General features: G+C 46.2%; 1 protein-coding gene across 7 annotated transcripts in view; it reads right to left on the bottom strand.

Moving 5' to 3' along the window:
• Nucleotides 1-21,441, bottom strand: part of BBS4 (Bardet-Biedl syndrome 4) — a 44,803-nt gene that overhangs the window by 5,671 nt on the left and 17,691 nt on the right. For 2 of the 7 annotated variants that reach the window (XR_014027642.1, XR_014027643.1), the window contains exons 3-16: nt 20,395-20,474; nt 18,053-18,116; nt 17,409-17,520; nt 16,133-16,205; nt 14,160-14,213; nt 12,443-12,570; nt 12,075-12,129; nt 11,166-11,234; nt 9,671-9,823; nt 7,171-7,342; nt 6,798-6,867; nt 5,527-5,665; nt 5,020-5,209; nt 3,211-3,618 (exon numbers count right to left, since the gene is read on the bottom strand). Coding sequence is in view for 2 of the 7 variants with exons in the window: in XM_081337059.1 (XP_081193185.1) it covers nt 3,476-3,618; nt 5,020-5,209; nt 5,527-5,665; nt 6,798-6,867; nt 7,171-7,342; nt 9,671-9,823; nt 11,166-11,234; nt 12,075-12,129; nt 12,443-12,570; nt 14,160-14,213; nt 16,133-16,205; nt 17,409-17,520; nt 18,053-18,116; nt 20,395-20,474 (1,502 nt within the window). In the remaining 5 variants the exon portion in view is untranslated. Of the gene's footprint in view, nt 1-132; nt 1,636-2,401; nt 3,619-4,069; nt 4,199-5,019; nt 5,210-5,526; nt 5,666-6,797; nt 6,868-7,170; nt 7,343-9,670; nt 9,824-11,165; nt 11,235-12,074; nt 12,130-12,442; nt 12,571-14,159; nt 14,214-16,132; nt 16,206-17,408; nt 17,521-18,052; nt 18,117-18,608; nt 18,757-20,394; nt 20,475-21,441 lie in introns of those variants that run through there. The other 5 variants (XR_014027644.1, XR_014027645.1, XR_014027646.1 and 2 more) reach the window with 5 other exon arrangements.

Below are 21,441 nucleotides of genomic sequence, written 5' to 3'. Positions count from 1 at the left end.
TATATATATTTCATTCCTCTGCCACTATTGGGAAAAATGTGCATATATATATATATATATATATATATATATATATATATATATATATATATATATATATATAGAGAGAGAGAGAGAGAGAGAGAGAGAGAGAGAGAGAGAGAGGGGGGGGGGAGTCTGCACTGCTTATAAGGTTGCATTGCTTCTATTCCACAGTGGCCACACGGGAAAAAAACACTCCACAGTTGTTGCTTTCACTCCTTGTCTTAGTCCTTTAGATTTCAGGTCTATTTCATCCTCTTCACACCTCGCAAGCCTTTTTCAACCATTTAATCCTAGTTAGTCGTCCAAGCTATATTGGGAGACGTCATCCCTGCTGATAATGTTCCTTTCACACGTTTCCTTATCTGTGGCCTTTCTCTTTTACTGCATTCCTTCTACTTTGGAATAGCCAGTTTACTTGAGATCTTCCAAAACGGAGGCCCCCAACTTTGGGGGCACCAGGGACTGTTTCCGTGGAGAGAGGTTTTTCTGCGGACCGGAAAGTGCGTAGTTTTGTGTGCTGACTGCATCCCGCGGATGGGGCTTTGCTTGTTTGTGTGGCCCGGTATTGGTCCACGGACCGGGGGTTGGGGACCACTGTTCTAAAGTATATTTTGGTATCCAAATTGGGGGAAAAATGTGCACATTTTTGGCAGATTCTCAATAGATTTCCCTGCCCGTTCTGCTAGAACAGTGTTTCTCAACCTTGTCAAAACGTGTAGACTTCAGTTCCCAGAATTCTGACTGAGGAATTTGGCAAGGTTGAGAATCAACACACTGGAGCAGGGTTCTCCAAACTTGACAACTTTTAAGACTTGTGGACTTCAACTCCCAGAATTCCACAGCCACAGCATGGCTGGCTGGGGAATTCCTGGAGTCCACAAGTCTTAAAAGTTGCTAACTTTGGAGAACCCTGTACTAAAGCAAAGCAGCAATACCCGCTGAAGATTTACACATCTTTCTTTATCCTCCTTAACATGACCTCCTTCAAGTGTGTGGGAGTTAAAATTCCCAGCTGACACATGAGGTACAAAATTCTGCAGTTGCCAAATACAGTTGAATTGGGAGGCTGAGCTAAAAGGGGGTGGTACAAGATTTCTGCTAAAGAAATTATAATTATAGATTTGTGAGCTTTTCTGAATCTCAGGAGGCTTCTTCCTATGGTTCCTTTGTACACAGGGCTTGCCTTATCATTTTCATTCAGTTCAAAATTAATTCACTGTAATCCAAATTCTCAGGGAGTTGTCGGCTGGAGGTCCAAATGTAGGATCCAGTGCTTTAAACTGCATCGATTAAATGGGTAAAGCAGGGTTGTCCAACCTCAGCAATTTTAAGACTTGTGGACTTCAAGTCCCAGAATTCCCCAGCCACTGGTCTTGCCCAGTTGCCAAGGTTGGGCACCCCTGGGCTAAAGCATCGGCATCCATTTTCTTGGTGCCAGGCAGTTGTGAAACACAACAGTTGCAAAACTCAGCTGCGATGTGAAGACCGCGTTTTTCTTCCTTTCTTTTCGATAAAGAATAGCAGGGATTGAGTGGACCGTTTTAGGAGCCTTCTCTGAAAAGATGTCTCGAATAGCTTTTCTTGCCAAAGTATTCTGCCTGCGCCGTTCTTCTGAAATAGGTATTTTTTAAAAATCATGTACGAGGTCTCAACATGGGTGTAAAAATGCTAGGGCGCTGCACCGTGGTGTTTTCAATAAATGATGTTTTGCATTTAATGTACAAACGTGGCCTCGCCTGGTTTCTTGTTTTTGTTTTTTTTAAATACTTCACAGGTACCTTAAAAAGCTTAGGGAATGAGATGCTACTGCTTTTCATCCAAAGAGATATAGCTCTCTACGGTTTGTAAGAAAGGGACTTTAGTTCCCTGAACTTACCAAGAAATGCAGCTGAAGCTGTGAAGCTGTCCACAACGGGGCCAATGCCTTTCACAACTTTAGCTCCGTTCTTGCTTACGTGGAGAGAAATTACTTCTGTTAGTAAGTGTCGGGCTTCTCTCTACTTTCCCGACATTGTCAATAAAATTCCGAGCATTTGCCACGGTTTCAATGTTTCAAGCTTCAGTTTGCTCTGAGGATAATTCTCCTGAGCTGAGCCACCCTGCCCTTCCGTGCTAACTCCTCGGTTTATGACTGTAATGGAGCCTGCCTGTCATGATCATCAGTCGTGACCGTCGTAAAACAAGACTGCTGGCTATGGTTGTTAAAATGAACCAATGGTTCGCTATGAGCCGGTTTTCAGCAGAGCTGTTTTGAAACGCAGCCGTGACTATAGGCTGCCACACATACTTCACAGCTGCTGCTGGTTGTGCACCAGCCTAATCACCCTGTAAGGGACTTCAGTAGCATGGGAAAAGTAATATAGAGAAAGGATTTCAGTCAACTCATCACGTTTTTATTTATACAAAAAAAACCTTAACCCATCCAATATGTGTACTTCTCAATTTTAGCGTACGTTCTGCCGAAACGAGCACATAACGTACTTCTCTACTACGTCATCTAGTAGTAAATTCCACCACCAAGTGATTGGTAAGAGGATGGAATCTGCTCCTCTTAGGGCAGGGGTAGGCAAGCTTGGCTCTTTTATGACTTGTGGACTTCAACTCCCAGAATTCCTGAGCCAGCAGCTGGCTCAGGAATTCTGGGAGTTGAAGTCCACGAGTCATAAAAGAGCCAAGCTTGCCTACCCCTGTCTTAGGGGTTTCCTCTGGGTTCAAAAGTGGCAGGAAACATAGAAGTCCTACAAAAGCATTTGCCGCACAAGTAGCTGGATTCCACCCAGATTCAACAATCCCAAACAAGTTACTTGTCTAGGAATATACAAGTAGATTCCTCCGGTTATGGTTCAACAGAACAGCTGGATCATGAGATCAGAAATAGCAATAGCCTTAGACTTCTATACCGCTCCACATTGCTTTACAGCCCTCTCTGAGCGGTTTACAGTCAGCTTATTGCCCCCAACAATCTGGGTCCTCATTTTACCGGCCTCGGAAGGATGGAAGGCTGAGTCAGCCTTGAGCCGGTGAGACTTGAACTGCTGGCAGTCGGCAGAATTAGCCTGCAATGCTGCATTCTAACCACTGTTCCGCCACAGCTCGTACGGCTGGAAATGCTACCAAAAAGTAACTAGAAAGGGCTACATTCTGAAAATCTAGAGACACCTCTTAGTAGAAACTTAATCAACTCACTTCTCTTCCTGTTAATGAAGGTCCAATGGCTTCCAGGGAAATCTGCTCAAACCGTGTTCCTCTCTTCATCTTTCATTAGTCTACGTGTGGAATGTTAAGGGAACAACACAACGTCTGAATATCTCATCGGCTAATGGTGTACGGCAGGACTGCTGCACTCTTTGGTCTGGTGCAAAGTTTGTAGGATACTTAATGCACCCTGTCCCTATTGCACCCAACAGGTTCAATACAGCGCTCTACGAGCAGTTCCAGGTTGGCCCTCTCCTCAAGACTGCTCGGCTTGTTCGATGGGTTGAATTTGTTCCTGTGGTTTTAGAGTAGATGAAAGTTCCTCGGGAGTCGGTTGCTTGGGTTTAGGCTCCGAAGGTAAGGAAGGAGCCTTTGCCACATGAGTTGAACTTCCAAGAACTGGAGAAGGAGAGAGCACAAAAGTAGTGACACCAACATTCTTCTCTTCCGGTTAAAAAGCGGTGAAATGCACATTGATATTCTCACTTCTTTTATGATGCTGGAAGGTCAACGTTTCTGTACTTCATTCTTTTATTTCCTCCACTTAAGTTTATTTTATGGATCTGTTATGCTCTCTCATTATCAAAAAAACCCGAAAGACATTTGAGACACCTGGAAGCCCCCTTAGGATTGATTGATTGACTGATATTTCATATTTCCTAGCTGTCCCATTACCCTCAGAGAGGGGGGATGCACTGGAGGACCCAATTAGGGCTTCGTCAGACAAGAATTTTCCACTTTCCCATTCTTCCTGGCCACCCTTTTGGTTTTATTTGCTTCCTGCTTTAATTAAAAAAATTCTCTTATGTACAATGTTACAACTCTGAATTTGGTTCTTAAATGACTCAACTGCTTCTCCTTCCCTATTCCGGGGCCACCACCTTGAAGAGACACTGCTGGCATTGTGCAATGTGCCGTAGGGTTCCTTTCTACTTCTTCCTCTCAAGCATTCATATTTTCTCTTTCTCTCTCTGCTTCCCTGCCATCGACAAGACAAAAGGGAAATCTTATGCAGGTACTTTTCTGCACAGCCGAGTCGAGATTTCATTCTTATCCTGCCTCCTATTTGGGTCAAATGGACTCTGCCCGTTAATGTTTTTTTTTTACCTCCGTTATGTTGTGTTTGTGGCTCTAGTTGGGGTGAAATTGTTGTGGTTTTTAACCCTTCTATGGTGCTGGGAGTCACTTGGGAGGTGACATGGTTTCAATAGTTATTTAAAACATTTATATAACCGCCCATCTTTCAAACCATTCTAGGCAGCTCCCAATCAAGGTAGATAAATACCTGATACAAAGCAGAAGAGACGACAATGGAATCAACATACGATGCTCTACCTGCCTGTAGTTATGGTCCTTTTAATCTAAGCAGGGGCAGCGCTAGATACAAACATGTGGCTAGACCAGGAGTCTCCGAACTTGGCAACTTTAAGACCTGTGGACTTCAACTCCCAGAATTCCCCAGCCAGACATGCTGAAGTGGACAGGTCTTAAAGTTGCCACGTTTGGAGACCCTTGGGCTAAACCAGCCATTACCAAGACAGGTCAGAGGCCACTGAAACCAAGCTTTACTGCAGGGGTCTTCAAACTTAGCCCTTTCATGACTTGTGGACTTCAACTCCCAGAATTCCTCAGCCAGGCAAGCTGGCTGAGGAATTCTGGGAGTTGAAGTCCACAAGTCCTCAAAGGGCCAAGTTCGAAGACCCCTGCTCTACTGAGTAGCTCCCAGATCTAGGGGTTCTTGAGAAGAACAGAGAAGGCAGGATGGGTTCTGCTTAAGCCAAGCAGCGCCGGAAGACCTACCTCGGCTCATTGTCTTTGCATACCCAGCTGCGGAAGACATGGCTTGTCCCAGAGCTTGATTGGAACCCAATGGCTGTGCGCTGGGTGTGGTGCCTCGCGGCTTCGATTTTGAGTCTTTCCCAGGTTTGGCCCAGATTGCCACCTCTCCAAGCTGTAAGGAAGTGCCCAGTCTCTGGGCTATGTCCACCATCTGACCACGCAAGAGGAAAAGGAGGAGGAAAAATGAATGCCTGCTCCAATCCTGCAGCAGATTTTACCCGAGTCCCACACCAATTTTTGCCTTCACCGAAGGAAATAAGAGAACCTTGAGAGGTGCTCGTATGGCTGTTCAGAAAAAGGTCTCCATTGGCCAGCGGTTGCCAGGAGCAATTTTAATATTTGAATATAGTTTTCAGATGCTCACTTGCAGTAACAGAGGTGTCTTCTCTAACAGAACACCTCTGATGAAGTCAACCACTCCGCTCCCCTGCTGTGGAAGTTCCCATTAGTAGTTTACAACCAACCTACCTCGGGGTCAAAATCCAGGGTGCTCTCTTTTAACGCGTGGACCTTTCTTTGCATCTCGTAGTACTGAGCAACAGCCCCCGTCTTGTCTCCTTGATTGTACAGCAGGATTGCGTAATTCAGACTGATGAGTGGGTTGCATCTGTAAAGCAGAAGAAACACAGTGTAGTCTTAACCTTGAAATGCCAAACATGGTATTTGGCCGGTAAAGGGCAAAAGTGAAATTCAAGGTGCTGGTTATCACCTATAAAGCCCTACATGGCCTGGGTCCGGGATATCTGAGGGAACACCTGCTGCCGGCATCAAATGCCCTTCGCCCAGTGCGCTCCCACAGGGAGGGTCTGCTCAGGGTCCCGCCGGTAAGAGACTGCCGGCGGGTGACACCCAGGGATAGGGCCTTCTCGGTGGGAGCGCCTGCCCTCTGGAACCAGCTGCCGGTGGAGCTGAGAACTGCCCCCGACCTTCGATCATTCCGCCGGGGCCTGAAGACCTGGCTCTTCGAGCTCTCGGGCCCAGACTGAGGAGGAATTTTTAATTTGGGGTTCTTTTTAACTGACTACAGGGTTAATTTAATATTTTTTAATTTGGTTCTTAATTTTTGTATTTTGGATTTTTAATTCCCTGTAAACCGCCCTGAGTCCTCAGGGAATAGGGCGGTATATAAATATAACTAAATAAATAAATAAATAAAAGTAGGCAAATGTGACCGATTGCATTGTGGTCACCAAATTCATACAGAAAGGATTACAGAGGCTTGATTTTTGTGATCTGGGTCAAGGCAGTTGGATCAGACTAAGGATAAGGAAGAGAGAGAATAATGGGATAACTGTATTGGAAGGGACCTTGGAGGTCTTCTAGTCCAACCCCCTGCTCAAGCAGGAGACTCTACACCATTCCAGACAAGTGGCTGTCCAGTCTCTTCTTAAAAGCTTCCAGTGATGAAGCACCCACAACTCCTGAAGGAAAGCCGTTCCATTGGTTGATTGTTCTAACTGTCAGAAAATTCCTCCTTAGTTCTAGGTTGCTTCTCTCCTTGAGAGGTTTCCATCCGTTGCTTCTTCTCCTTCTGGTGCTTTGGAGAAGAGATTGACACCCCCCCCCCCCCTCTTCTTTTGTGGCCGCCTCTCAAATATTGGAAGACTGCCATTTTGGGACTTGAAGGTCCACAGGTCTTAAAAGTTGCCAAGGATGACACCCCTGCTCTATAACCCCATCCCTTTTCATGGAGTTCAGAGGAAGCCTTCCCTAAAATTAAGTAAGTAGAGAATACACACGTGTCCAGCAATGAAGCTTTCTGATAGGCTAGCCTTGCATTTTCAAGATCTTCAAGATTTGTCAGGGCAACTAAAGTAAGGAAAGAGAGAGAAAAAAGACAGAAGGGTTTATCTTCCTAATGTGGAGGAACTCTGAATTAAATTTTACCCTTGAACCAATGACATTTTCATTTTAAAGAACGGAGGCCTCACTCTTAAGGTGAAATTATCTTACCACAATTGTTTTAGCAAGGTTCGAGATCACTAATGAGGACTGTATGTCTAAAACACTATATCAATGTATACTAGCTATCGTAGCAAAGCAGATGTTTCTGGATGCCAGGAATCAGAATTTTAAGTAAGGAGGCGTGGAGGGCAGGTGCAGCATTGGTACCTGCTAACAACATGTAAAGTTCTGCCAACTTTGGCTGGAGGTGGACAGCTGCGCTGATGAAGTGGAACGCGGAAGCATACTGGTGCATTGTCAGATGGACCAGCCCAAGATTGTACAGGATCTTCCAATCAAAAGGTGCAAGGTAGTTTGCCCGTTTCAGGCAGCTGATGGCCTGTGGAAGAACATTATTTTGTCACTAGGGGATGTCCCCAGCCCACTTTCTGGGCCTTGGCTGCCCCTGCAAAACAACACTGTCCTTCTCCAAAAGAACTCCTACACTTCTGCTCGCAAATCCTGGCTAAGGTGAAGGTAACTAAATGTAATTCGATCTACTCCGATTGATGAAACCATTGAGAGACAGCTTGGTGTAGTGGTTAAGGTGCTGACCTAGAAATCAGGAGATGGTGAGTTCTAGTCCTGCTTCAGGCGTGAAAGCTGGCTGGGTGACTTTGGGCCAATTTGCAAGAGACAGCGAGTTCTAGTTCCACTTTCGGCACAAGAACCAGCGGAGTAATTTTGGGCCAATCACCAGAAGACGGTGAGTTCTAATCCCGCCTCAGGCCTGAAAGCTAGTTGGGTGACTTTGGGCTAATCAGCAAGAGACAGCAAGTTCTAGTCCCGCCTTAGGCATGAAAGCCAGCTGGGTAAATTTGGGCCAATCAGCAAGAGACAGCGAGTTCTAGTCCCACCTTAGGCAAGAAAAAACAGCTGGCTGAGCCAATCGCTCCCTTTTAGCCCAATCCACCGCACAAGGTTGCGGTTGTGGGGAAAACAGGAGGAGGAAGAGGTATTGAGTATGTTTGCCGCCTTGAGTTATTCATCGAGTATTAAAGGTGGGATAAAAATCAAATAAATAAATAAACACTCGTTCTCTGATAAAGCGATAAATCAGTCTGTTTGTTAGAACCTAGTGAAGTCCATCCTGTGGCACAACGTGTTCGCAACGCAGGAGATCCGTTAACCGCTTTCCCCCTTTATGAGTCGTATCAGCGCCGAGAGTAAATCCAGTGGCCCACACAGGTACATGCGTGCCCGTGCACACAGACATGCCTTTCTGTCTTCTGCTGAGCTGGAGAAGGCAGCAGGCAAGGACAGTTGTCCTTGCCCTTCCTCTTCCCCAGCTGGACAGTGCTCCCAACACCGGCCACGTGAATCTGAGCTGGGTGACACGGCGGGCCTCTGAAGGTCACGTGTGACTTGCGAGACACCATAGTTCATACACGGTCATTGTTGCTAGAGAAGAGCCAGTGACTATATAGCTAAACAGTTCAGATTTTCAAAAAGAGAGAGGTGTCGGGGATCCTAATGGCTCCGTGGGGAATCCTCTTACGACAGGCACCCACCCTTGCAACGGCTGCGTGTCAAACAGGGCATGTGCCCCTCCGAGGCACACGGCCCCAACCTGGCGAGACAAGGTTAGAGGTGTTCCGACTGAGAGCTTCTGCCGCCTGATGAAGTCTTTGCAAATCCTCCAGATCGGGAGGCTTTGGCGAGAATGCCAGAGGCAGAAGGCAGGGGGGGGGGGGAGGAGACGCAGCGGGGGTCCCTTCCTTGCTGTTTTTCATTTTCTCCAAATGTCGGGGCAAGCCAGATCCACCCGCCTCCCCTCTCCCTGTGTATGTGCTACCCCCCACCCCCCTTTCCCCCAGCCAGAGGCCTTGAAAGGAAAGCAAATGTACCGGGAAACAGACAGAGTAAAAACAGTGAGGAAAGGGCCTCCGTCTCTTTCTTGCAACCCAGGAGCAGAGCAGCACGAGAAACACATCATACAACCATTCCTTTAGCCACTGTTCAAAACTACAAGAGCAATGAAATAAAAGGGACGTACGACGTAGCGCTCGCACCTAGTATTGTATCCACACAGTCACACAGATCAAAATTCAGGGGCTTGGCAACTGGCCTGGATTTATGACAGCACCCTGGTGTGTGTGTGTTTGTGTGGGGGGGAGGGAGGGAGGGAGGGAGGGAGGGAGAGAGAGAGAGAGAGAGAGAGAGAGGGAGAGGGAGAGAGAGGGAGGGAGGTGGGATGGCCGTTTGCAACCTTCCCAGCCAGCTTTTGACAAGTCAAAGTCAACAGGGGGAACTGGATTCACTTCTCAACTGCAGTGATTCGTGTAACCATCATGGCTTGGTGGCACAGTGGTTAGAATGCAGGTCAATGCAGGCCCTTCCGAGGTCAATAAAACGAGGACCCAGATTGTTGGAGGCAAAATGCTCACTCTGTAAACCGCTTAGAGAGGGCTGTGAAGCACTGCGAAGCGGTATATAAGTCCAAGTGCTATTGCTGTGGCAAAAAAAGATTGTAAAACCAAGCGTGACTCCCGCCACAATGCCATTCTGGTCCCAATTGTGATGGTAAGCCAAGGACTACTCATACGTACCTCCCTGGCATGGAGGAGGAGAAAGACTCAACGGGAAACAGAGGGAGAGAATTTCTTGTCTTCCTCCTATCGAAACGTACGGGGGGGGGAGACAAGTAATAGGAAGGCAACAGACTTACCGCCACGTATTTCTTTTTGCCAAAAAAGCACATCCCAATGTTGTTCCAGAGCAGAGGGCTCTCAGGAACGGTAGAAGCCACGGTCCGGTACTTGCTGAGAGCCATATCAAAGTCCCCGTGGGTTTGCATCATGCTGCCAGCTGCCAAAATGGCCTTTAAAAGACAAGAAGCCCACATGAAACAGGCCAAGGACGGAAACGTTTCGTGAATAGAGAGTAAGTAAATACGCTACGACCCCTTCATGGATTACAGTGTATGTATGGCAGTGAAAGTTGGACCATAAGAAAGGCCGAGCGCCAAAGAATTGAGGCCTTTGAACTGTGGTGCTAGAGAAGACTCCTGCAAGTCCCTTGGACTGCAAGGCGATCAAACCGGTCAGTCCTAGAGGAGATCAACCCTGACTGCTCTTTAGAAGGCCAGATCTTGAAGCTAAAACTCAAAGACTTTGGGCACCTAATGAGAAGGAAGGACTCACTGGAGAAGAACCTCATGCTGGGAAAGATTGAGGGCAAGAGAAGAAGGGGACGACAGAGAATGAGGTGGCTGGACGGAGTCACTGAAGCAATAGGTGTGAGCTTAAATGGACTCCAGAAGATGGTAGAGGACAGGAAGGCCTGGAGGAACATTGTCCATAGGGTCGCGATGGGTCGGACACGACTTCGCCGCTAACAACAACAAATACGCTACGAGCTCCATATTGTCAGAGGGCCCCAATGGAGAGGTTGTCGTCTTAAGGTTTCAGGAATGCATCCGAAGGTCAACCTGTGGCCCAAAATGGTGAGAAGAGGTAGGATATTGCAAACCAGAAATAACTGAATTCTTGCCATCTGGAAGCAGGGAGACGAGAAAGGCGGTTCACAATCTTCCATTAGGCTTGTTGTTATAAAGTTCTTTATTTACATGCATACAGGGGTAAGCAACGTTATGCAAAATGCAGGGAAGGAAACAGGAAGCCAGGGAAATCTAGGCATGAGGTATGCGAAATAAAAGGGATTAGCTAAATTTAGTTTAGACCAACACCCGTTTAGTAGGCCTCTGCCTACCAATTATGCTTGCTTTTGCTGTGAGGATGCACTACTTAATACATTGAGGATCTCAACTCTATTCACCCCCAGGTTTCATGGAAACCACTCGCTTTTCCTTTTGTGTATCTGTTTTGAGATTCCAACCACATTCGTTCCTTCTTTCTCTGCTTTCCAATTTTTATAAACAGCCTAGCAAGAATAAATTGACTTGTCACTTGCAGCTATTCATTTCCTAACCTCCAAGACCATCACATTTACACATTTAATCGTAAATACATTAAACAAATAAGGGGGGGAAGACCATGTACCTGAATTCTATCTCAGCATCAAGCCGTTTGCTAAGCAATCTGTGTATTTTCATCTCTCTTTTACTTCCACCTTAAGCGATTCCTGGCTGCATTCAGCATTAACTTTATATGTGTGCAAAAACACTCATAACTTAAGCCTGTCCTCCTAATCCCCCAACTTACCTTATAGTTGCAGGGATCGAATGTGAGTGCATTGCCGAGGTATTCAAAGGCTTTCTGATAAATCTCAAGCTAAGAAAAGAGAAAGCAGGTAACTTGGCATGTTTATCACTAAGGGTTATTCTACCGTCGCTGCATCCAGAGAATAGTAGTCCTACACATATTTCGGGTCTAAGGGGAAGGAGGGAGAGTCTTCAGTCTACAAATTAGGTGTGGGGTGGAGGGAGAAAAACAGTGATTTACTTTCCATGCAAAGAAGGGAAAAACATCTACTACCAACTGCAGGTAGTCCCAGACTTACAACAGCTCCTTTAGTGACTCCTCCAGGTTACAACAGCATTGAATCAAAGTGACTTAGGACTTTTTCACACTTACGGCCACTGTAGCATCCCCAAGGTCACGTGATCAAAATTCAGATGTTTGGCGATTGGCACATTATTTATGAAGGCTGAAGCATCCTGGGGTCACATAAATCCCCTTTTTGTAAACTTCTGACAAAGTTAGTGGGGAAAGCTGGATTTGCTGAACAATCCTATAACTAATGATGATGGGTTTTTAAATATGTTTTAATTTTTAACTGTGTAGTTAATTTATTTTGGGGCTGTTATTTAATTCTTTTTTAATTTTTGTATTGTTGTTTTTTATTGTTGTTAGCCGCCCTGAGTCCTTCGGGAGATAGGGCGGCATATAAGTCCCAAAAATAAATGAATAAATGAATAAATAAATAAATAAATAACTCAATTGCAGCGATTCACGTTGCAGCGTTGGCAAGGAAGGCTGTCAAACGGGGCAAAGCTCACTTAGCAACTGTCTTGCTTAAACAGAAGAAATTTGGGGCTCAGTTGTGGCCGTAAGCCGAGGATTAGGTACCTAATGTAGGTACCTAATGATTTAATGACCAACTTTTCCTACCTCGAGGTAAAGCAAGCCCAGAATTGTAAGGAGCTCTGTGTTTTCAGGGGAGAATCTGAAAAAAGAAAAACCCACAGAAAAGAGATTATGGGGTTTCAAGGTGTCTGTTGCCATCATTAAATCCAAGCGTTCATTCGTCTGCAGCGGAAGGAAGAAGCTTCGTAATAGGTGGCCCCAAACGCCGGGGAGTCGAAGTCCACAAGTTTTAAAGTGGCCACGTTTGAGGACCCCTGGTCTACATATATAATTGCCCCAAATGTTTAAGTATTGAGCTTGGATTTTAAGATGAGTTTGACCCTCTGATGGAACGCCATCTTTCCCGCCTCTCCCTCCACCCCTAAAGAGAAGAAACGAAGACAATCGCTTACTCCACTGCTTTTTTATAGATTTCAATGGCTGCATCTCTTTCCCCCTCCATCAGGTGAATTCTCCCCAGAGTCATGTATGTCAGGTCATGTCGGTTGAGCTGCAAGGCGTTGTTCAGTTGATCTTTGGCCTGAACGCAAGCGAGAGAATGGGGCTCGGTCTCGTCACCCTGAACCAGTCCCAATGCTGCTCTTATCTATCCCTCCCCAACAATGTCAAGCAACTGCTGCAGGCGAGGGGGAGGGAGGGGGGGCACACAAAATATATCAAATATATCTTCTAGTCTAACCTTTTGCTCAAGACCGGAGCCTTATCTGCCCTGTATGGTGCTACTTCCAAGCCTTTAGTGCTTTATACCCCCAGCCCTCCTGTAAAACTAATTAGGGATGACATGACAGCAGTGGTCCAATATTGGAGGGGCTGCCACAAAGAAGAGGGAGGGGGGTGTCAACCTATTCTCCAAAGCACCTGAAGGCAGGTCAAGAAGCAACGGATGGAAACTAATCAGGGAGAGAAGCAACCTAGAACTAAGGAGAAATTTCCTGACAGTGAGGAACAAATAATTAGTGAAACAACTTGCCTCCAGAAATTGCAGGTGCTTCAACCCTAGAGTTTTGGTTTTTTTAAACAAAAGATTGGACAACCCTTTGTCTGAAATGATGTATGGTTTCCTGCTTGAGCAGCAGGTTGGACTAGAAGACCTCCAAGGTCCCTTCTGTTATTAGGTTACTATTCTGGTTCATTACACAACAGATGCTGCTAACCGAGCTAGGGTGGGGTGGAACACTTCGGGCTAGAGTTGCAATGAGTTTGAGGAAACGTAAAGAGACGCAAGATCCCAGCAGGGTTTTATAGGTCGTCCTGCCCAAAAGTGCTGAGGCCAGCAGGAACTTCAGGATTGATGAACTGCGGTAGAGGCGACGGTGGGTTTTTTCCTGCTCAAACCCTCCCCGTCAAAAGGCATTGATTGGAAGGCCTTATTTTCTTCTCCCCCAGTCCCAGCCGGTGGGGTGGAAGGAAAAGGTTGCAGGTTTTGATATTTCTCCCCCAGGCACATTTAAAAAGGGGGTTGGGGGTTGGAGAGAGAGAGAAAGCCTTATCATTTATTTATTTAAAAAAGGGTTACTTTTACGTAGCACAGCACATTTGTTACTAAAAGGTATAAATAGCACAACACTCTGTAGACTTCATTATATTTTATAGGCTGGTATAAGTTAGCGTAAGAGGGACAGAAGAGCCAAATACACTAGCAAGCTTCCCTTTTAAAGGCAAACTGCACCAACGCGCAAAGGAGAGAGAAGGGAGGGAACACCGTTTTCATGGCTTGAGAGAAGCCAGCCAAGAATTCTCCCTTAATAAAATATTGGCTTGGTCTTAGCAACTAGAACAAAACAAAATAGGTTGTTATTCAGGGACTGCAACGTTACTGGAAGAGGCAACCTTCCAGTACAGGGAGCAACATAACAAGCTAAATATCTGGATTGGAGAGATACGGGAACCAGCTGGGAACTGAAGCTTCAAGATAGCATAAGCCTAAGTTGGAGATTCTTTTTCACAAGGCAGCTTGAAGACTCTGAGTAATGAAATGCAAAGTCTGGCTTTCTCATCAGAACCAAGAAACAGCTTCGAATTCTGGAGGATTTCTGGAAAGCTGAGACCTTGACCTATAAGCCATGGATTGCCTGGCATATAATATAGCTGAACGGCCCGTTTTTTTACCTTGTTGAAATATTTCAGCTGCAGGTAGCAGACACCCAAGTTATGAAAGATCTCCTAGGTATGAAAAGAAGGGAGGTTTATAAAGCACTCAAGGAAACGGAAACCATTTCTTGTTGCGTATTGCAAAACGCTGATGTCAAGCGCCTTATTTACCGCAAAATTCAAGCAAGGACACACCTTGCAAGTAATCTGAAAAAGCAGGAAGGATGCAATTTCATAGCTTGTCCCAACCTGCGGCTTGCTCTCTTGAAGGCCATCCTAGATGAGAATGCTGGGGGTTGAAATCCAACGTATCGGAAGGGCAGGAGGTTGGGAAAGGTTACCAAAGAAGACATCAATATAATGAAAAGGGCAACTTAGTAAAAATTTAGCCAAATACGTCAATTAAATTTTCTTCTCAGACTATCAGCCTACATGGTGCAGTGGTTGGAAGGCTGAACTAGGAACAAAGCACCCCACGTTCTGGTCAGTTCCAATCATAATCTAGAGCAGAACCTCAGATGTGGAGACTTCCAATTCCCAGAATGCCCCAGCCGATCGGGAATTCTGGAAGTCGGTCCACCCATCTTAAAAGCGGCTAAGATTGAAAAACGCTGATTTGGACAGTTAAATTTGAATGTACTGTACGGATGCAGAAAATAAGATTTTGGTTCAATAGCAATATTGTGCGACAAACAGGTGGATCTGTTTAGCATATAATATATTTTTCGGTTTGCTGCCGAAATACTATGAATTGCACAACTGGCCAACATTTGAGTCCAGAAAATATCCACCACAATGAAAGAATGCATGCTAAGAGGATATGGGTCTATCCACTTAGAAAATTATTTCTTCCGGATGGGGAAAAATAGGAAGATGGGAGCCTTGTTGTGTATATCAATCAGAAACAACCCTGCCTCATCTAGTTTGTTCTTCCTCTGGAGATGGCTGGAGATCCCATCACAGACTTTACTTTATAGGCCCTGAACCCAGCCTTAATCCTTACCAAAGAACAGCCTCTCCTTGCTCACGTGTTCATCCCATGTTAAGCCAAGCTGTACACTTATACAGGTAGTCCTCAACTTACAACCACAACTGAGCAAAATATTTATGTTGTTAAGCAAGACATTTGTTAAATGAGTTTTACCCAACGTTACAACTTTTTTTTTTTGCCACAGTTGTTAAGTGAACCGCTGCAGCTGTAACATGTTTCCTTAAGTGAATCTGCCTCCCCCATTGACTTGGCTTGTCAGAAGGACACAAAAGGGGATCGCGTGATTCCGGGATACTGCGACCGTCATAAATATGAAGCAGTTGCCAAGTGTCTGGATTCTGATCATGGGGCCTTGGGGATGCTGTAATGGCCGTGTGAAAAACAGCCCTAGGTCGCTTTTTTCAGTGCCGTTGTAACTTTGAGCGGTCACTAAACAAACTGTCATAAGTCGAGGACTACCTGTATGGCAGAAACAGGGTACTGGAGCCGCATTTCGTCTTGCAAGCTACATTGAGCCTTGGTGGAGCAGTGGGCTAATGCCTCCTTAAGTAACACCAGCTGCCTGCAATTAGTGCAGGTTCGAGTCCCACCAGGCTCAAGGTTGACTCAGCCTTCCATCCTTCCGAGGTAGGTAAAATGAGGACCCAGATTGTTGGGGGCAATAAGCTGACTTTGTAATAATGCCGCTTGGGGTGTGTGTGAAAGCCCTAATAAGCAGGCATATACATAGAATGAAGGCTACTGCTAAGCTTGTAAGCCGCCCTGAGTCTTCGGAGAAGGGCGGGATATAAATGGAATTAAAATAAAAAATAAATAAAAAATCCCTGTGCACCAGTTTCATTGCAGATGTTTCTCCCCCTGAGTCGTGCTTTTAAAAAGTGGCTGCTGCTTGTGTAAAGAAGGGGGGGGAACGTATAAATCTGGTGTGGGGTCCTTGACTGATTTGTCCACATCCAATCCCGACAATCCTATTTAGTAAGGAGGAGAGCCTCACACATACCCAGTCCTTCTCGTTGTGTTGAGCTGCATCGTTGTAGACTTCAATAGCTGCTTTGTGCTTGCCCAGAAGGAACCTGCAACACATGCCCTCTTTCTTATTTTTTCCCCCAGCTTGATTATGGGAGAGGAAAGGGATTGTCGGTCGTCATGGGATCAAGGAGCTTTTAAGGAAGACACTTGCACTCCCAGACAGAACCGAGCAGGCGAGAGCTGCCTAAAGAATGGTCATCTTTACAGCCAGAGAGGGGTTGTATAAGTGGTCCTTGACTTACAACGGTTCATTTAGTGATTGTTCAAAAGTACAACGGCACTGGAAAAATACGGACTTGTGACTGTTTTTCACACTTATGACCATTGCGGTATTCCCCCACCGTTCATTCAGACACTTGGCAAACTGACTCCTATTTATGACGGCTCCAGTGTCCCAGGCTGGGTCGTGGGATCCCCTCTGGCGACCTTCTGACAAGCAAAGTCAATGAGGAAGCCAGATTCATTTAACGACCGGGTTACTAACTGCAGGGATTCATACAAGAACTGTCGTAAAACGGGGCCCAACTCACTTAACAACACAAACTTTGGGCCTAACTGGGGCCATAAGTCAAGGACTACGTGTAAACTCCTCTGAGGTGGGGGAAAAACATATTGCTCAGGATAATATGCCAACAGACAGATTTATTATTATTTTTATTATTATTATTGGAGAAGGGCAATAATAGAATGAATTATTGTTGTCTTCTGGACCTGCTCGGGTGCTTCCTTGAAGCATCAGGATCATTGCATCCCTGAATCACTGGATCCCTGAATCATTGCTCTGATCCAGCTGTTCTGAAGCACGCAGTCAAGTAAAATACACGCTGGGAAGCTGGATTACGCACGTATGGATGCAAATGACAGTGACACCATCTTCAGACGTCCTATCTCATTCCATGAGGCACCGTGGATCAGGGGTCCCCAAACCGTGGACCGTGGCCCACTGCCAGGCCTTGGGCTATTGGCCACTGGGCCACATTGAGTGGGTGGCTGGTGCATGCGTGTGTGCACATGCGGGCAGCCCCACTCGTGTGAGCTTCACCGCAACTGTGGCAGATGTTTGCAGTGAGTCCTCATGGCCCCATGCGCACAAGCAATGGGTGTTTGTGTGCGTGCGTACGCATGGGCGTGCGTTTACCCCTCCCACAAGACCATCCCTTCTTCCTTCCCCTCTTCCTGCTCCAGGCCACCAACCCCCAAACGTTGGGAAACTCTGTGATAGATAGGAAGAATAAAATGACACTTACAGTGAGCGGGCCACCTGCTTGAGGTTGTCTGCACATCGAGGCCTGAGAATCGCACAAGTCTGGAAAAGCTCCAGAGATTCGTGAATTTTTCCTTCCAAGCGAAAGATCAAAGCTAGGAGTAACATTGCCATAATAGCCCATTAATCAGGAGGATTCCATCTTCATATTTTAAGATTAATATTTTAATTTCTGCTAATGCTTTACGGAACAGTTCTGTCTTAAAGGACAGCCTCAAAATGTTTCAGAGATGCACATGAGTAAGCAAGATCAGGTATCCTGTTCTTGGTTATACTTCTATTCAAAAACTGGCCTCCCTGGAACTATTTTTCATTTTAAAAACACCCTGGAGTTGCAGCAAATAACCTGATGAGGGACATATAGATTGCCCCTCGGCTGCACGGAGACACGATCCAGATTCTCTAAGTCACTCCAGGTAAATTAATTTTTTGAGGTTTGAATTTCACGTCTACCCTTCACCAAACAACCAGCAATGGTGCAAGTTGTTCTATAAAACAGGATGTGCTGGATTATTCAAGCACTGTAAGCTTCACTTCGATGATCCCCAAAGAGGTGCTTGTGTGTTCTTACAAAACACATAAATGCAGCTTGAAGTCTGTTTAATCCCCAGGGTCGTTTTCGCTTACCTTGAACATAGACTGCGTATTCACACATTCCTTGGGTTTCCTGCAGTTGCTCCTTGATAGCAATCTGAAGCGCAAAGGAAGAGAGAGATTCAGGAATGGGAATTTTTGATTTGGAGAAGAGGCAGGAATGTCATCAGCTGTCCAACTGACCAGTCCTTTTACAACAGCAACTTAACTCTGAGTTATGGAAGGTCGGTCTCTGGGGAAGGTTGGCACCGAAACTTAAAATGGGTGTCCTAAGAATAAGAGATGGTGCTAGGCAGCGCACAGGATGTGCATGCTTTTATTACCATTATGTTTTCTATTATAACAATGTTGCCTTACATTTTTGATCAAACCAAAGACCATCTGGAACTCTGAGCTTGTTAAATCAGAGCAAAGAAGGAAGCAGACAGATCCAGCTGTGCCTGAAGATGTGAGATGAATGGTAACAAGGGATTCAATAGGACAGGGTAGAATAGGACAGGACAGGGCAGGGCAGAACAGAACAGAATTCTTTATCAGTGTGATCGGACACACAAGGAATTTGCCTCCGGTACATAAGCTCACAGTATACCTATAAAAAGGGACGCGGTGGCTCAGTGGGTTAGGACGCTGAGCTTGTCGATCGGAAGGTTGGCAGTTTGGCGGGTCGAATCCCGAGTGCCGCGTAACAGAGTGAGCGCCTGTTACTCATCCCAGCTTCTGCCAACCTAGCAGTTCGAAAGCACGTAAAAATGCAAGTAGAAAAATAGGGACCGCTACGGTGGGAAGGTAACAGCGTTCCGTGCGCCTTTGGCGTCTAGTCATGCCGGCCACATGACCACGGAGACGTCCTCGGACGAGCGCTGGCTCTTTGGCTTTGAAACGGAGATGAGCACCGGCCCCTAGAGTCGGAAACGACTAGCACGCATGTGCGGGGGAACATTTACCTTTACCTTTATACCTATAAAAAGCAAGTCGTAGGTCATAAATCATAATTACAATCATTAATCGTAAGTTACAAACAACTGATAAATCATAAGAAACCCAATAGGAGAAGATAGTAGGCAAGACGAGAAGATGAGAAAAGATGAGAAATGAGACTGAGCCGTGGGAATTAAGTGTTCAGCAGAGTGATGACTTGGGGGGAAAAACTATCTTGACGTCTAATTGTTTTGGCATGCAAGGGTTGTAAGTAAAAACAGTCCTTCGTCGGGAAAAAGGCCGCCTGACTGAACGCAACTTAGGTGTCACATATTTCTTCTCCTCTTCCGTGACAGGTTTCATACTGCCACAAAACACTTTGCGACTTGATGCCGATATCTCTGACAAACTGCCGGCTAGGGAAGACTTATTTTTTTCCCCCACCATACAGCATTATCCGCAATTTATAGAGTTATCCCAAAGAGGGCCCCAATCAACTTCAGAGCACACACCGGGTGGCAATCCTGGTTGGCGCTAACCACAACTAGTCACACTAATTAGGATTCTTGGGGGGGGAGGGGAAAAAAACGGGCTGTGCATAAAGAAAGGAGGGGAAGCCAAACCCTGGTTTGAACAGTCATGGAAAACAGAACTGAACGCGCCATACGCTGGGAACAAAGACCTGGGTTTTTCCCTCTTCTCTTGTTGACAGGGCTGTTCAAGGTCTGATATGTTCCTCTGGGGCTGGGGCTACACTCAGACTTACTTACTTATTTATTTATTTTATTGAATTTGTATACCTGAATTTGTAAATCTAAAACCCAATTAAATTAACAACCCCACAGTCTAGACCAAACAGCTCAAAGAGCCAAGTTTTCAGGTCCCGGCGAAATGAGCGAAGGTCGGGGGCAGTCCTAAGTTCCGTGGGTAGTTGGTTCCATAGGGCAGGCGCACCCACAGAGAACGCCCTTCCCCTGGGAATAACCCGCCGGCATTCATTAACCGGCGGTACCCTGAGAAGGCCCTCCCTGTGGGAGCGCACAGGATGATGGGAAGATGATGCCGGCAGCAGGTATTCCCTTAGATCAGGGGTCTTCAAACTTGGCCCTTTTATGACTTGTGGACTTCAACTCCCAGAATTCCTCAACTAGCGTGCCTGGCTGAGGAATTCTGGGAGTTGGAGTCCACAAGTCATAAAAAGGCCAAGTTTGAAGACCCCTGCCTTAGATAGTCCGGACCCAAGCCATTTAGGTCATTACCAGCACCTTGAATCTCACCCGGAGATGACTGCCCAGACAAGTTTCTGCAGTCTTCTTGGCAACATTTCTGCAAGTGATATTTTTGGCCCTTCCCTTCTTTCTAGGGCTGAGAAAGAGTGACTGGCTCAAAGTCTCCCACCCGTGCCTAAGGCAGGGCTGGCCCAGGGGATTTGATGACTTCACCAACCTCGTTCCTACCTTACACGCATCGTAATCTTTGTGGACGTAGTACAAGTGGATCAGCCAGTTCCTCTTCTCCAGAATGGGAAGGTCGGGCGCTGCGAAATAGGACGGCAAAACAAATATTTAGAGCGGTGCTTCTCGACCCCGACACAACTTGAAGATCTCTGGAATTTGAACTCCCAGAATTCCCCAGCCAGAGATCTTAAACCTGGCAAGGTGGAGATTTAAATACGCCACTGACTCAACCAGGGCAACACAGAGCAAAATCTGCTTTTCTTGCCGAAAACATAGCAGGGGGCACCAGCAGGAGACCGAGGCCGTGCTACGCAGTGGGGAAGATTTTTGAAACATCCCTGCAGAAGAAGCTGAAGATGTCACAAAGTCTTGGCGACCACTATTCCTATCAAACGATCTTGCGTTCCCATCTCCTTTTGGAGTTGTTCAGAGCAATTCGTATCTCACCGAAAACAGCCTCACGACGGAAACGAAGGTGATACAGGCAAGTCCTCGGCTCACAACAGTTCGTTTAGTGACCGCTCAAAGTTACAATGGCACTGGGGGAAAAAAGGAACTTGTGACCGTTTTCCACACTTTACGGCCATTGCAGCATCCCCAGGGTCACTTGATCGGAATTTGGGAACTTGGCAACTGACTCGTATTTGTGACGGCTGCAGAATCCCGGGGTCACCGGATCCCTTCTTGCGACCTTCTGACAAGCAAAGCCAATAGGGGAAGCCAGATTCGCTTAACGACCGTGTCACTAACTTAACTGTGATGATTCACTTAACGACCGTGGCAAGAAAGGTTGTAGAATGGGGCGAAGCTCACTTAACAAATGTCTTGCTTAGCAACATAAATTTGGTGCTCAATGGTGGTGGTAAGGAGGACCACCTGCAGTCAAAGAAATGATCTCTTTTATCTAAGCCAACAAATAGACTAGACTAGGCTAGAGCTGGAAGGGACCTTGGAGGTCCTCTAGTCCAGCCCCCACTTAAGCGGGAGAACCTATACCCGTGGTGGCAAACCTGTGGCACGCAGAGGCCTCTCTGTGGGCACGCGCGC

The sequence above is a fragment of the Vipera berus genome, assembly GCF_964194415.1.
Source record: "Vipera berus genome assembly, chromosome: 12".
NCBI lineage: Eukaryota > Metazoa > Chordata > Lepidosauria > Squamata > Viperidae > Vipera > Vipera berus.
Note: the sequence above shows the minus strand (reverse complement) of the source record. Positions and strands in the feature narration are given on the sequence as shown.